Source organism: Coptis chinensis, chromosome 7 (genome assembly GCF_015680905.1).
Source record: "Coptis chinensis isolate HL-2020 chromosome 7, ASM1568090v1, whole genome shotgun sequence".
Lineage (NCBI taxonomy): Eukaryota > Viridiplantae > Streptophyta > Magnoliopsida > Ranunculales > Ranunculaceae > Coptis > Coptis chinensis.
Genome location: NC_141462.1, coordinates 73,958,385 through 73,974,615, shown reverse-complemented (window position 1 = coordinate 73,974,615; position 16,231 = coordinate 73,958,385). Strand labels below are relative to the sequence as shown.

The 16,231-nt window shown below is 37.9% G+C and overlaps 2 protein-coding genes across 2 annotated transcripts; both read right to left on the bottom strand.

The window, feature by feature from the left end:
• Nucleotides 1-5,482: 5,482 nt before the first annotated feature.
• Nucleotides 5,483-5,953, bottom strand: LOC147488823 (uncharacterized). The gene has a single exon (XM_086574494.1). The coding sequence runs from the start codon at nucleotides 5,951-5,953 to the stop codon at nucleotides 5,483-5,485; it is 471 nt and encodes a 156-aa protein (XP_086430620.1).
• A 7-nt stretch (nucleotides 5,954-5,960) lies between these two features.
• LOC147488822 (uncharacterized) lies at nucleotides 5,961-6,497 on the bottom strand. Its single transcript, XM_086574493.1, has one exon. The coding sequence runs from the start codon at nucleotides 6,495-6,497 to the stop codon at nucleotides 5,961-5,963; it is 537 nt and encodes a 178-aa protein (XP_086430619.1).
• Between the last annotated feature and the right edge of the window lie 9,734 nt (nucleotides 6,498-16,231).

Here is a 16,231-nt window from a genome sequence, read left to right as displayed (position 1 = left end):
CCATAGGCTAGGGCAAACGGGGTCTCTTTGGTGGTCGTCTGAGGAGTAGTTCAATAAGCCTAAAGAACATGATTCAACTGGTCCGCCCATGCCCTATTCTTATCTTCCAACTTCCTCTTAAGGTTGTTCATTATAGTTTTGTTGGAAGATTCAGCTTGTCCATTACCCTCGGGGTTGTAGGGGGCAAAGAACCCCTGTTTCACCTTGTACACCTGCAAAAACTCTGTCACCTTTGCTCCCATGAACTGTGTCCCATTATCCGCGATGATAGCATACAGCAGTCCAAACTGACATATAATGTTCTCCCATAATAACTTAATCACCTGTGTCTCCTTCACCTATTGCAAGGGTACGGCTTCTATCCACTTGGTGAAGTAGTCCGTAGCTACTAGCATGTATCTCCTCTTGCTGCTAGCCATGGGCAATGGTCCTACTATATCTATCACCCACATAGCAAACGGCCACGGACTAGAGACGCTATGTAGGGGTTTCGCGGGGGTGAAGATCAGCTGTGAAAATCTCTAGCACTTGTCACACTTCTTAGCAAACTCCACTATATCCCTTTTCATGTGGGGCCAGAAGTAGCCCTGCGTCAATAGTCGATGTGTCGTAGTCCTTCCTGCGGGATGGCTCCCACAATCCTCTTCATGCAGTTCTGCCAGCACCTCTAAAAGCTAACCACGGCCCTATGTATTTTAACAAGGGCCCATTGAAGTTTTTTCGGTACAATTCACCTTCCAGCATAACATATCTCTGAGATGTCTGTTCCAACCTTCTTCTTTCTTTCTTATCTGTCACCTCCTTTCCTGCCAAGAAGCACTTACTAGGATCCATCCATCCCCCTTCTTCTTCTGTGATCTGACACACCTCCATCACCTCCTCTATGTTTGGTTTCTCCAATCTTCTTACTCGTATCATTCTTTCCTCTGACCCTGGTATGGCTGTAGCTACGTATGCAAGGGCGTCTGCATGCTTATTCTCACCGTGACCCAAGTGTACAAATCTGAGCTTCGTAAACTTGGTGGACCTTTTGTGCAACACCTCTAAATATTTCACCATTCGGGGGCATCGGGCAGTGAACCCTCCATTTGCCTGACACACCACTAAGTTTGAATCGGAATACACGGTCAATTCCTTCACCCCCCAAGTCCTCAGCCATTCTCAATCCTGCTATCACTGCCTCATACTCTGCTTTATTACTGGATGCCGCAAACCCTAACTTCATGGTCTGTTCTATTCTGTTATTATCAGGTGTAACCAATACAACCCCTATGCCGCTGCATACGTCAGTAGCAGATCCATCCGCAAATACTCTCCACCCATTCCTCTTATCCCACAGGTCTAGGAGGTCGGGCTTTATATCCCTTTCTGGTTCCATGACCATCTCTTCTCCCCAAGTGGGATCCTCCGTGGGGAACTCTGCCAGAAATTCTGCCATCGCCTGCGCCTTCTCCACGGTTCTTATCTGATATTGTATTTCGTACGAATTAAGCATCACTGCCTATTTCAACATTCTGCCTGACCTTTCTACCTTTAATGCTTGTTTTAGAGGCAGGTTCGTCACCACCACCACTGAGTGTGATTCAAAGTAGGATTTTAGCTTTAGGGCCAAGAAGATTAACGCCAGGGCATATTTCTCAATTCTACTATACCGCGTCTCTGCATCCAATAATGTTTTGCTCTGAAAATATACCGGCTTCTCAACTTTATCGATAAGCCGGATGAGAATTGAGCTAAGTACATACTCGGTGGCCCCCAAATACAAGTACAATTTCTCCCCCTGCTCTGGCTGTGACAACAAATGAGTCTTGCCCAAATACCTCTTCAACTCTTGAAATGCCTCCTCGTATTCTGATGTCCATAAGAAATCTGGTGTAGTTCTTAGTAACTGATACAACGGTCTACATTTGTCAGATGACTTGGAAATAAATATATTTAAAGTCGCGACCCTATCGACCAGCCGCTGTACTTCCTTGACATTCTGCAGTGATAGCATCTCCACTAAGGATCTTATCTGTTCGGGGTTAGCCTCTATTCCCCAATGAGTAACAATGTAGCCCAGGAACTTCCCCGTGGTCACCCCGAACGTGCATTTCTCAGGATTCAACTTCAAATTGTATTTTTGTAGTATCCCAAATGTCTCTCTTAAGCCCTCTAGATACTCCTCCTCTGACATACTATTTTCCACCATGTCATCTATGTATATTTCAATCCCCTTCTGAATCTTGCTTTCGAACATTTTCTCTCCCAGCCGCTGGAAGGTAGCTCCGGCATTCTTCAATCTAAATGGCATCCTCGTGTAGCAATACGTGCCGCCTTCTACCACAAAGGTTGTCTTCTTCTTATCCGATCCATACATCGCAACCTGGTTATACCCCGTAGATGCATCCATGAACGAAAATATTTTGAATCCTACTATTCTATCCACCAATTCATCTACTTGCGGCATGGGATAACTGTCCTTAGGACACTCTAAATTCACATCTATAAAATCGACGCACATACGAACCTTGCCATTCTTTTTTGATACCGCGACGATGTTGGACAACCAATCTGTGAATTCCACTTCTCGTATTATTCTAGCTCCTTTTAACCTCGCGACCTACTCACGAATTCCCTCGGCATACTTTTGTCTAATATTTCGCATCATTTGCCTCACTGGCTTAGCATCTTCCTTCATATGTAACCGATGACATGCGAACCCTGGGTCTAATCCCGTAACATCCTCAATTACCCAAGCAAAGACATCTTTATTTTCGGACAAGAACTGTACCAACTTACTCTTCCACTCCACTGGCAAACTGGACCCTACCGACGTGAACCTCTCTTCCTCCCCCTCCCCAATATTCACTATTTCAATCTCATCGAGTGTCTTCGGACCCACCGATGACTCCTCCTCCCCCTCTACAGAGACACACTGTAATTGATATGCTTGCCTCTTCCTAGGGGTTTGAAGTCTCTCCTTCTGGTCCGCGGATCAATCATTTCACTGTACCCCGATGACTGTTCTTGGCAGTCACCTGATCGCCGCGAACTTCATACATGCCAGTCGAGGTGGGAAATCGTATCACCTGGTAATACGTTGATGGGACAGCCTTCATCTTGTAAATCCACTACCTCCTTAAAATTGTGTTGTACTGAGAAGTAGAGTCCACCACCATAAACCGGGCGAAGACCGTCACCGGACCCATGGTCACAGGTAATAAGAGTTCTCCCATGGGCTCCGTCATACTCCAATTGACCCATATAAATTGGTTCGCGGAGGCCTCAGCTGCCTAGGATCGATTCCCATTTCTTCCAAAGCTCCTTTTAAACAACAAGTCCACTGCACTGCCATAGTCAATCAACACCTTCTTCACCATATAGTTGTCTATCGCTACTGTGATGACTAACGCGTCTTCATGGGGAGAATCCACAGCCCGTAGATCCGCACTGCTAAAGACAATCCTGTCTCTGTCCTCCGCTGACCCTACCCTTGGTCGTGGCCTGTCTGCCCCTTCATTGATATGCTGGATGCTTGAGGTTCTCCTTACCCTATCTCTATGAGCATTATGACTTAGAACCTCCCCACTAAAAATCACATTAATGGCCAGTATTCTATCCTGGTGCGGCAAGTGCTCCTCATTATGTGTGCCCTCACAAACTCCCTCATCCTCCCTTTTTCCACCAACCATTTTAGCGTGTAACAGTCATTAGTCTCATGATTTCGTATCTGATGATATGCGCAGAAAATTTTATCTGGTATTTCTATCGGTGTGCTCTGCAGCCCTTCATATCCCTAAAGATTCTTAATCAGGGGCAAAATCTCACTCAGGGGTCTATTCAACGATGTCGACTCCATCTCGCGGTATGGCTTCCTCTCCCTATTCTCCTTTCGAATCCCCTCCCGGCTTCTTTCCGCCCGTGGGGGGTATCCGCGATACCCTCCGCTTTCTTTTCCGGATGCCTCCATTCTTCGGTGCTCCCTGTCTTTCTCTAAAGCTAACATTGCCTTCCCTGACCTCCTGGAATCTTTATGCATAGTGTCCTCATACCTTATATATTTTTCCACCCACGGATATAGCTCGTGCAAGGTCGCGATCTCATTCTTGGCCACGGACTGATGCACCTATCCCTGGACGTAATCCTCTTTCAAATGTTATCACCGCAGTTCTCTCATCCAGATTGTCAACCTTCAATGTCTTAGCCTTGAATAGACATAGGTAATCTCTAACTGACTCCGCATATCTTTGTCGAACGTTGAATAACGCCGCAATATCCACCACTCGCCTTTTCTGATGTATAAAGTGGTTTATGAATGCCTGTTCCAACTCCTGGAAATTATTTATGCATCCTGCCGATAATCTGTAATGCCAATCCGAATCCCCTCCTTTAAGACTAGCCGGGAACATCATACACTGCAGCCCATCATACCGATCCTTCGCCTGCTGCCGGTTCGCCTCCCTATCATTGTCTATCATCTCCTGAACTTGCTCTATGGCCAAGCCAGAGCTACCGGGTTTTCGCGAGATTCGGCCCACCCTCCTCATCGATAGACTTCTCACTTACTTTTCCCCTTCTTCTTCCTCCGCCCTTTCTTTTTCTATTCTCAGTTCGTCATTTTCCTCTCTTAGCCTCACAATCTCTTCTCGCATAAGCCGGGTCTCTTCTGTTGCGGGCTCCTCTTCTTGATCTCCCTCCTCATCAATCACCGCCTCCGGTGTTGGCTCTTGCACCACTACCCTCCTTGGTCTGCCCACCCCTCTCTTCACTCCTAGTGCCATTTCTGACTTGCTCTAATCTCTCCCCACAGAAGGCGCCAAATGTATGAACCTCAAAACCATAAATACGAGTTAAAGAACTAAATTCACTGTAGAACCAAGTCTCTTTTCTTTCTTTTCTCTCCTTCTCTTTTCTCTTTCTTTCTACCCCTTTTTCTCATTGTGTGGCCTCTCTTTCTTCTCCCCATCCTATTCTTTTTATACCCCTTCCCCTTCCATCTGGATCATCCATCTGTCTTTTCATCTCTCGGTTCCCCTTCTTGTCGTACATATGCCACGTCCGCGGTCTAGGCAGGGGCGGATCTAGGATTTTAGATCAGGAGGGGCTGCCATGGAGTTAACCTTTAAAGATTTTTTTAGGAACCAATAATCAATGTCTATGGAAAATTATCTAAATATCTATTTGAGTTCATAATTAGCTAGCATTGATAAACAAAAGAATTATCACTTTTATTACCTTACCCAAAATGGACAAAAGAGTGTTTTCACTATAGACCTAGACAAATATAACAAAGAAATGTGCAAGAATAACATAGCACATTAGCATCACACTAGTGAAGTTTTGACCTGCGTGGATTCTTATCAAATACATCTATTATTGCATCCAAATCAACTTCTTTAGCAAATTCCCGTTCAATGTAAATAGTCATGCAATCTGCAAGAAATTCATCCCCCATCTTGTTACGAAGTCGTGTTTTGAGCAATTTCATAGCTGAGAATGCTCATTCTGTAGTTGATGTGGAAACAAGAAGTGTCAAGACAAGACGAATCAATCTATTAATCAAATAATAGATCTTGATCTTTCTTGTTTCAACTAGTCTTTGACATAATTCGGAGATGGTAGACAACTTCTGAAAAAGAGGATGCTTGAGCACATCAAGTTTGTAATGTTGCAGTTGACTTCTCAAATGATATATCTCTTGTTTCGTGAAATCTCCACAATAAAACTTTTCCGCGAGTTTGCAAATGTCATCAATGCTAAAGGACTTAAAAGCATCTTTCGGATCCAAAGCAAAACTAAGATAAAGAAGCTCTATTGTTTCTTTTGGAAATCTGTTAATTAATTCCACCAACTGGTAATCAATTACAGTATTAAATAACTCGACGCGGTGGTGATGCTCAACTGTAATGTAATCTTTCTGCTGGCAAGAACGACTTGTACCCGCCATGTGTCGAGCACCCATATCAGGCATATCAATGTCATGTTTTTTTGCAAAACAAAATTACATCACTAAGGAAAGCGTCCCAAGAAAATCCTCTTAATTCTTGAAGAAGTGCTTTCGTACTGGAAACTAAGCTGATAGCATTTAAAATGCCTTGGGACTCTTCTTGAAGGGCTTTACCCAAGACATTAGTAATTCCCATAGTCTTATGCAATAAATGAAAGAGAAAGACAAACTCAAAACTTTTCATTGCAAGAATAGCACCTTTAGCTTTCCCACACATAGAGTTGTTTGACCCGTTCTTCATGACGCTTTCAAGAACAATACAAATTGAATCAAACATCTCTTTCAGGCTACAAACCAAAGCAAAATGAGAACTCCATCTAGTATCTCCTGCTCGTTGCAAAGTAGAAACTTGATTAGCTCCTTTTCCAGTGACAAGTTCACCACTAGCTACCAGCTTATCAATTTCATTTTTTCGAGTATCTTCCAATTCCTGTTTATGCTTGGGCTTAACATGAAGATTAACAATAGAAGCCAACTTGGAAAAAAAACAACCAAACATCATAAACATCTTTAGAAGTCGCAACTAAAGCAAGTTGTAGACGATGTGCAAAGCAATGCACATAATATACATATGGACACTCCTTCAGAAACAATGCCTGTAATCCATTCCATTGACCAAGCATATTGCTAGCACCATCATAACCTTAACCTCTCATATTTATAATATGCAAATTATGGCGAGCAAGGATATTGCATATAGCTTCTTTCAAAGTTAAAGCGCAAGTGTCTTTAACACCAACAATACCAAGAAAATGCTCTCTAACAAAACCACCTCTATCAAAAAATCTTAGGATAATCGCCATTTGCTCCTTGTTTGAATTATCTTGTGCTTCATCAACAAGGACACAAAATTTTGCATCACCAATTTCCTCAAGAATTCTCTCTTACTTTATCGGCATAGATATGCAAAAGTGTCTTTTGAATTGAATGTGAGGTATATGTGGCATTTCTCGGAGCATCTTTTAATAATTCTGCAACCTTGTCATTCAACATCACTGCAAATCCCAACACTCCCTTGAAATTTCCACCATTTTTTTACTTTTTGGACTCATCATGGCCTCTAAAAGAAATCCTTTGTAGTGCAAGAAATTGAATACACTGAAGAATAGCTTTGACTAGCAAAAGGTTCTTAACAACCTCTTCTTTAGATAATGTATTTAACACATTATCTATATGTCGAGAATGATTCATAAAATTTTCACAAGCTATCATCGCCAACCTATGAGGTGAGCATGGACCTCCTTCATGTTGCAAAAAGGAACACTTCTTTCCATTATTAATCTTCTTCCAACATTTAAAACCTTCAACAGTGAATGCAGGACGCTTCAGCGAATTTGTTTCAAATATAAAACATGGTAAACAATAAGCTCTATCCGTATGGAGTGAGTACTCTAGCCAAGGAAAGAGTGTGAACCAAGAAGAGTTAAACCGGCGAGTTTGCTTTCCGAATATGGTGGATGGATACTCTTTCTCACTGAGTTCAAGTAACCAACGCCCCTTTCCAAGAAAAGCTCATCGAACATCATCTTGCTGATTAACCGGGTAATTATATATTGGAGTACGTTTACCCGGATCACGTTCAAATAAAGATGTGGAGTCAACTTCTTCAACACTAACTCTTTGGGCTTGAGGAGAAGGTTCAACTTGCTCAATTTCAACAACTTGAACTTGTGAAGGAGGTTGGCCATCTCTATCAAGTCTTCAATTATCAAGACTAGATGTAGAAGTTACATCATTTCCCGGGGTGGCATCTTTGGGTTTAAAGAATGAAAACATGGTTTTCATTTTCTTACGAGTTTAATGTTCAGACATTCTTACAATCTTACCTAAGATAAATCATAATAATTTCGTAATCAATAGATTGCTCTATACTAAAAAAACTAAAAAATATATCACAATAATAACTACAATAATATTCAACTAATTAAATAAGACCAAAAATTAAATGACATTCTAATATTCCAACATAAACTACAAGTTAACAATGCAATAAAGTAGAGAACACATTAGTATTTGAAAATTGGAAAACAAAAACGAAATAAAAAATATAGGCATAATGCAAAACAATTTACCTTAGTTAATGAATAGGGAATAAAATGCTAAATGGATGCGGCGCGGAATTGGAACTGCCGACTGCGGAAGAAGACGATAATAGAGAATTTTTCTTTTGTGAATAGTAGAGCAAAAAGTGCTTTTGTTTTGACCTCTCAGTTTTTTTTTTTTTTTTTCTAGTTTTACTTTTTGTGAGAATGTGAGGGATCATGACTTTTGAGAAACCTACGACTGGCCAGTGGGCTATTTTGTATTTTGTTTTACTTTTCTGTTTTTTCTGTTTGACTATTTGTGAGAAACAGAACAAGTCAGTTGTACTTAGTTGGGACTTGGGATTCATTTTTGTTTTCGGTTTCGCCATCACTGCCCTCTTGTTCATACTAAATTTTTTGGGGTTGTAGCCAGTCAACCAACCTATATATCCACCCTTGGGTCTATGGTTCCACGGTCATGATTCCCTACTCCTCGAATTCCCCTATTATATTACAAATAAAGAAGTTTGTTTGGACGTTGACTTTTTCAAAGTTTCCTATTCTATTTCAACAAATCTGTTTTGATAAAGATGATTTGGTGCATCTTACCTTGTTCTCGCCTGGTTTGGCCTGGTTCAACCAGTTTGGTCTAGGTTGACCCGGTTGGTCCATTGTGATCCTATTTTCATTAGCTGACCCGGTTTCTCACCAGTTGATCCAGTTTTGACTGTTGACCAAGTTTGACCCAAAAAAAAACTTTTCAATAAAAAAAAATGATAAATACTAGTATCATGTATTCATCAAGGTTTTTGTTTTCTTCACCACACTATTGGCGACCTTTTGATCATTAATATCATTTCGGTAACCAAATTGTGCAACATAAAAATTACTCGCAAGAACAATGTCAATTTTTACTGACAACCTCATGGATGGATCAGCCTGAACTCATAGTAACAGTCTTTTCCAATCCACGTATACTTGAACGTAATTGATTGATTAATTGAACTTGAACATCATCACCATCCCCAACATCCATCTTTCATCTCGAACTCGTCACTTATCTTCCCCAATAGTGTTCTTCTGTGTCTTCTTCCCTCATCTTTAGAATCTCCTATCCTCGGTGGATCTTCTTACTCTCCCTAATGGATCTTCTTACTCTCCCGGGTGAGTCTTTTGTCAGTGTTTGATTATCACCATTATATGAGAATTTTTAATCTAAGTCAAAATCATGAATGAATTGATTTATCCATTTGATTTCACCAGTTTTCCAAAATGAATTTGAAAATGTCAAATTTCAAAAAAAAATTTGTCCCTTAATTTCAAAAGTTGTTCATCCTTATCCATCACCATTTCTGGCATGAGCATCATTATCCTGGTACACACTAATGTAATGTAAAATGTAAAATACACGCATTAGAAGGAGTGATACCTTTGGTTGACTACTGAAAAATTGTAAGACGTAAAACACGCATTTGTAAAGTACGATACCATCCTCTCTTGAGTGACAACCATTTTCAACTATGTTTTCACAAACAACGTAACTTGAAAAAATTAATGATTTCAAATATCCATGGAAATGCCCTCTTCCAAAAATATTTTTCAAATGAATTTTCAAAAATTGCATGAGATCATTTGGCTGGAGTTTGGCAAAAATGGTTTGTCTCCATGGCTTTGCCGTTCAGTTGCAAGCAACCTCTGCCAAAGAGGGGCAACTGTAAACACCCTATTTTTGCACCCCAGGCATAATTCATTTACGATTTTGCCTTGAATTAAATATGACCATATAAGGTGATTTGAATTCTAGAGTCTTCATTTATACATCAAACTTCTTTCTTTTCATCTTCTACTAGCGTCTTTAGACTCTCCTTATCATGTTCTAGCTATGGCTGAAGTTTTGTTGCTTTCTGAATTTTGAGCTAAAAATGACCAAAATGCCCAGTAACCCTTTGGAGCCAAGATTTCGAATTTTCCACTCTTTACCTGGATGATATTATTTCATATTTAAATTCCCCTCAAAAAATCCTTCGAAATGAGTACAAGCTTGCCTAGGTTCCTTTTGGATTTCAGAAACCCTAATCTTGCCCTATCCCATTTCAGCCTGTTGTGTGTGCTATTCAACGTAATACATTTTTGGAGTAAGATTTCGACCCAAGGGTATTTTTCAGAGCTCATGGGCCTTCCTAATGGTTTAATGAACAAGTTTTGTGAAGAAGAGTTTGCCTAATTTTGATCAGTCAAAGGAAATTTGTAGTGTTAAGAAAATGGTCAAAACGAGCCTTTTTTGTTGGATTTGGATATGTGCTCATGGGCTGTGGATCCAGCTCGTGTTGGACCTTTTCATTAAGGTTTCTAGACTATTCTAAAGCTTCCAAAACCATAGATAACCTTCCTTAATTGTTTGATTTGATTTGATCCCTAAAATTAAGAATATTTTAGATAATATGCCATTTTGGAGACATGTTTGGAAACTCAAGATTGTGAGAATATTGAGCACGTCTTTGTTTTTTTTTCTCTAATCCATCTACAAAACCTAGAAATCAAGGGCCAAGATCACACCTCTCTTTCCACCTCTTGAATCAAGGGCCAGATTTAAAAGGTGCATCCAGAAAGATATCAAGCCATTAGATTTTTCTTAATCAACACTCAGCCATTGGATCAAACTCATTACCATATTAGAATCCACACCCAAACACTATAAATAGGGGTCTCATTCACCTATAAAAAAAAACATCTGGAGCTCCCGAGAGCTAATAATCTGGAACTAGCTATTCAAAGCTAAGGATCCTCAGCTAGTTATTCAGAACTAATAGCCTAGTAGGTTTCCTTTCTTCACTGTTCTTCATTTTTCTTTCTAATTCTTCATTTTAGCCTTCTTTTCTTCTCTTCGATCTTGAGTAGAAGCTCCTTTTCACCAAAAGTTATTTCTTCTCCTGAATCACCTATTTCAATCCAAAAATCAAAGTTGTCAATTCAAGATTAAGTTTATCATCATTCATCAACAATCAATCAATCTATCAACAATCAAGTATAAGACCACATTCCAAACAAAGTGACATCTTTCTTTTTCTCTTTTATTTTAATTAGTATTGCATATTAGGATTATTTGTTTTTTAGTTTTACTCTAGCATATAGTTATTTTCTTTTAAATAATTTAGCGAAGATCATCCAATTTGGTAATAAAATTTCAAGCTTTCTTCATTCACCTATCTTAATACATTACACCTTAATAGAAGTAAGGCTGGTTTTACCAAGCGAGCGTGGGTGCCTAACACCTTCCCATATCGTACCTTGACTCCCGAACCCAATAATCATCTAGTTTCGAGGGATAGTCCTTCACATAAGTTTTACTCAATTTTTCCTTAATAAAGTTAGTGGCAACTCTAAAATCGATTGCATAGACCTAGGTACACATTTTTGTACGTACAACACCCACACTCGCCTGGTAAAACTAGCCTTACTTCTATTGACGTGTAATGTTTTGAGATAGGTGAATGAAGAAAGCTTGAAATTTTATTACCAAGTTGGATGATCTTCGCTAAATTATTTAAAAGCTAATAATTATATACTATAATAAGACTAAATAATAATTCTAATATGCAATGCTAAATGAAGAGAAATGAGAGATATCACCTTGTTTGGAATATTGCCTCATACTTGATTGTGGATTGATTGATTGATTGTTGATAAATGATGATGATGAACTTCATCTTGAATTGACAACTTTGATGATTGAAACAAGTGATTTGGGAGAAGAAATAACTTTTGGTGAAATGGGGTTTCTATTCAGGATTGAACTAGGAGAAAAGATGGCTAAAATGAAGAACTAGAAAGAAAAATGAAGAATATTGAAGAAAAGAATACTATTAGGCTATTAGCTCTAAATAACTAGTGAAGATTATTAGCTCTGAATAACTAGCTGAAGTTGTTTTTTTGTAGGTGAATGAGACCCCTATTTATAGTGTTTAGGCGTGGATTTCAATATGGTAATGAGTTTGATCTAATGGCTGAGTGTTGATTAAGAAAAATCTAATGGCTTGATATCTTTCTGGATGCACCTCCTAAATATGGCCCTTGATTCAAGAGATGGGATAAAAGGTGCGATCTTGGCCCTTGATTTTAGGTTTTTATAGATGGAGTAGGTCAAAAAAAAACCCCTAGACTTCCTCAATATGTCAACAATCTAGGGTTTCCAAACATGGCTCCAAAATGGCATATTCTCTATAATATTCTTAATTTTAGGGATCAAATCAAATCAAATCAAACAATTAAGGAAGGTTATATAGGGTTTTGGATTCTTGAGAATAGTCTAGAAACCCTAATGAAAAGGTTCAAGACAATCTGGATCCACAGCCCACAAGCACGGATCCAAAATCCACAAAGAAGGCTCGTTTTGACCATTTTTTCAATGCTGCAAATTCCCTTTGACCGGGTCAAAATTAGGCAAACCCTTCTTCACAAAAGTTGTTCATTAATCCAGTAGGAAGGCCCATGAACTCTTAAAATACCCTTGGATCGAAATCATACTCCAAAAATGTAGTGCATTGAACAGCACGCACAACTGGCCTGGCTGAAATGGTTTTTGAAATCCAAAAGGAACCTAGGCAAGCTTGTACTCATTCCGAAGGATTTTCCAAGGGGAATTCAAATATAAAATAATCTCATCAAAGAAAGAGTTGAAAATTCGAAATTTGGGCTCCAAAGGGTTCTAGGGGCATTTTGGTCATTTTCAACTCGAAACTTAGAATGTAACGAAACTTCAACCATAGCTAGAACATGATGAGGAGAGTCTAAAGATGCTAATAGAAGATGAAAAGAAAGAATTTTGATGTAGAAAAGAAAACTTTAGAATGTAAATCACTTTATATTATCAAATTTAATTCAAGGCAAAATCGTGAATGAATTATACCCTGGGTGTCTACAATGAAAAGAAAAAATTTGAGTGAAAATTGAAACATAAACTTAAAAAGAAGAAACTTTGATTGAAGATTGAAACATAAACACGAAAAAAGAAAAAATTAAATTGAAGAACAAAATGTAAAAACAAAACTTAAATGTAAATGACTTGAAAATAAATCCTACTCTACGCCTACATGACACTAGAATAAGTCTAGGTGCATTCCCTCCTCCTAAGTTTAGGTTCTTATACCCCTACTTTTACAAAAGACTGATTTGCCCTCTCCCTCTACAATCAAGACACCTCACCATGTTGCTTTATGCGTTTCCTTTTTATTTTTCTTTAGCTTTTTCATATCTTCTTGATCAAGCTAGGTTTTGAGCAAGTCTTCTTTTGTATCAAGGCCATCCATCTCTAGTCTTCTGAGTTAAGGACGTGACTTTTAGTTCTCTGGTGTTGAGTCCTTGACCTTTGACTTTGACTTTGACTTTTTTTCAGCACTTTTTAATAGCAGCTTTGAGTCTTCATAATAAGTGTTAATAAAACTCATTTTGGTACTAAGACACAGCTTTTATGATAAGTGATCTGAAATACTTTGTAACCTAAAAAAAGTAATAAAAGTTATGAGTTGTATTTTCATTATGCGTAAAAAGGGTTGTAATGTAGTAATATAAGAGTAATAAAACGCACATTTGAGGGCTGATCACCACCCCCCAAATAACATTTTGCTTGTCCTCAAAGAAGGATGAGAGAAAAAACTAAGATCACAAATGAGTGATTTGTTATTTATTATACTAATCTCGTTTCCCTGAGTGTGATTGCATTGACCATATACAACAAAGCCTTGAACCACTAGGAATTCCCAAGTGGACGAGCTTAAGCCTCGTGAGAGTTTTCCAGAGAAGGTACTCACAAACTTCTTCTATGTAGTATAAAGGGTCTTGTCTCCTTATTTATTCTCATAAATCTATACATTTCATTAGTGGGGAATAATGACAAGCTCTTTTGAACTTAGAATAATATATGTACAGTAATTTAATCATCTAAAGATAAATGCGCAAACATGAGCAATGAAATGCAAAAGCAAAGTCGTTTTCGAAACTTTTGGAGAGCGTCCTTAAGGTGGGTTCTCACAGGGATGTGTTAAAACACAAATTCTCTAATAGATCCACTCAAGTTTCATTCTCTCAAATGTAGTAGACATTTATATTCCTCACATACACGAATAACGTCCAAAAGAAATCGGGGTCGATTGATTACACTTGCCACTTACTATCACATCATCCTATTCCTAATTGAGAGATAGGTCTTTTATTAGGAGTTACGGGGCAAGGGTGATGGTTTAGAAGGAAAAATGAAGGGAAAAATAAAATCTGATAAGTTGAGAAATTAGGTCTTCAAGATACTTGTAACTAGAGAAGAACCTTGTTTTGTTCTTTGCGTCTAAATTGTGATTCATTCTTTAGCCCTTCGACTTTGTGACTCCATATGATTTTGAAATTTTAAGAGTTCTAACTTTACTTTTGTTTCTTTTTGCTTTTGTTTATGATATCATCTCCTTTTTTATTTTGAACTTTTGGGAGATTCGATTTTTTACTCATTTGATTTTTTTGGAGTTTTGGTTTTTGATAGGTCTTTTCTATTTTCTTTTTTTCGAAATAAACTGATCTATTTTTGTACAAGGTCTTCTTTTCTCTTTTTCTGATATCCATCCAATTCTCAACTCATCAGCTGGGTAAGGCTTTTATTGTGTGTTGTAACGGGTTAGGGATGGATGGCAAAGAATAAAAAGGCTTTTAGAAAATTGTGAAGGCTCAAGAGGTGTATTTGGCTATATCGATCCAAAAAGGGCCTAAATTCTCTCCTAGGATATGGCGTGGTGATCAAGCAAGTGGACGTGTGGTCTTTCTATCCGGACATCCTTTATGTCATCACTCAATAATCATTCAGATGAGACTTTTGGCTAGATTCTCACAGGATATGAAACTTAGTTGTTCTAACCTTGGTCTCGGAAACTCACTACTACTATATACAATCAAATGCTTATGCATGTCATTCATGAAAAGATGCAAAAACTATTGTGCGTATATTAGTCTAAGTTCAAAAAATGAATCCTTACTCTATTGCATAATGAGACTTCTAAACTTTTTATTCATCATAGAAAAAGAAAACAAGATTTTTAATACTAAATAGAAAAATATTATTGATCTTTTTCGAAAAAAAAAATTAGAAATGAAGAAATATACTACTATATCTAATATAAGAAATGCATAGTTTTTGCAAAATATTACTATACCACCCCTAAATAGAAATATTATTTGTCCTCAAAGTATGAAGAAATAAAGAGAGAGATTACCATAGAAACATATGCAAAAATGTCGATATACCTGTATTATGTTCTTCATGGTGAAAATACGCCACCCCCAAATAAGTTTGGGGCATGGATTGTTTGATATAAAACAAGAAATACATGGTTTATTGTACTATGGATAATTATTCTACTATGAACTTTTTTGGTTTTTTTGTATTTTTGAAAATATATGTAATGCAGAAAGAAAAATGGAAAATTTTGGCATGATGTATTTGTCTTACCTTCTACTCAAACTAAATTCCACGGAAGAAACAATTAAAATAAGCAGATAAAATTAAAATTACACTACTAGTTATAATTATACATAAGTGCGAAAAGAAAACAAGACAAACAAACTGAAAATAAAACATAAACTATCTATACGGACACTAGGGAGCTGCCTTAGAGCTCCATAAGAAATAAATTGACAAAAAATTTAAAGAACAAGAAATGAAAGGGATAGAATGGTGCTTCCCTCCTTAGAGCTCAACCAAGAATCTATGTTCTTTCAATCCCCGGCAGTGGTGCCATTTGAAGTGTAGCTAATGTTAAGTTAGGTTTCAAAAGAGTATTGAAGAAGTCCAACATAGATTGTTTAGAAGATGGATTGGTGGGAGTTGTGAAGGAGAAAAGGTAGTATTCTTAGCTTTAGGACTTGTTTTTAATGACTCAACTTGTATTGAATGAACAACTTAAATGAAACAACTTGATTGATGAAAAGAAAAACATTGAGTGAATATTAAAACATAAACTTGAAAAGAAGAAACTTTGATTGAAGATTAAAACATAAACATGAAAAGAAAAAGATTGAATTGAAGAACAAAGAATAAAAACAAAACTTGAATGTAAATGACTTGAAAATAAATCCTACTCTACTCCTACATGACACTAGAATAAGTTTAGGTGCATTCTCTCCTCCTACTTTTAGGTTCTTATACCCTGATAAGATCCCAAAACAGTAGTTTTAACTCTTT

Excerpts from the sequence above, each read along its gene's own strand:
- LOC147488823 (XM_086574494.1), bottom strand. The coding sequence starts at position 5,953 with ATGCCTGATATGGGTGCTCGACACATGGCGGGTACAAGTCGTTCTTGC.
- LOC147488822 (XM_086574493.1), bottom strand. The coding sequence starts at position 6,497 with ATGTTTATGATGTTTGGTTGTTTTTTTTCCAAGTTGGCTTCTATTGTT.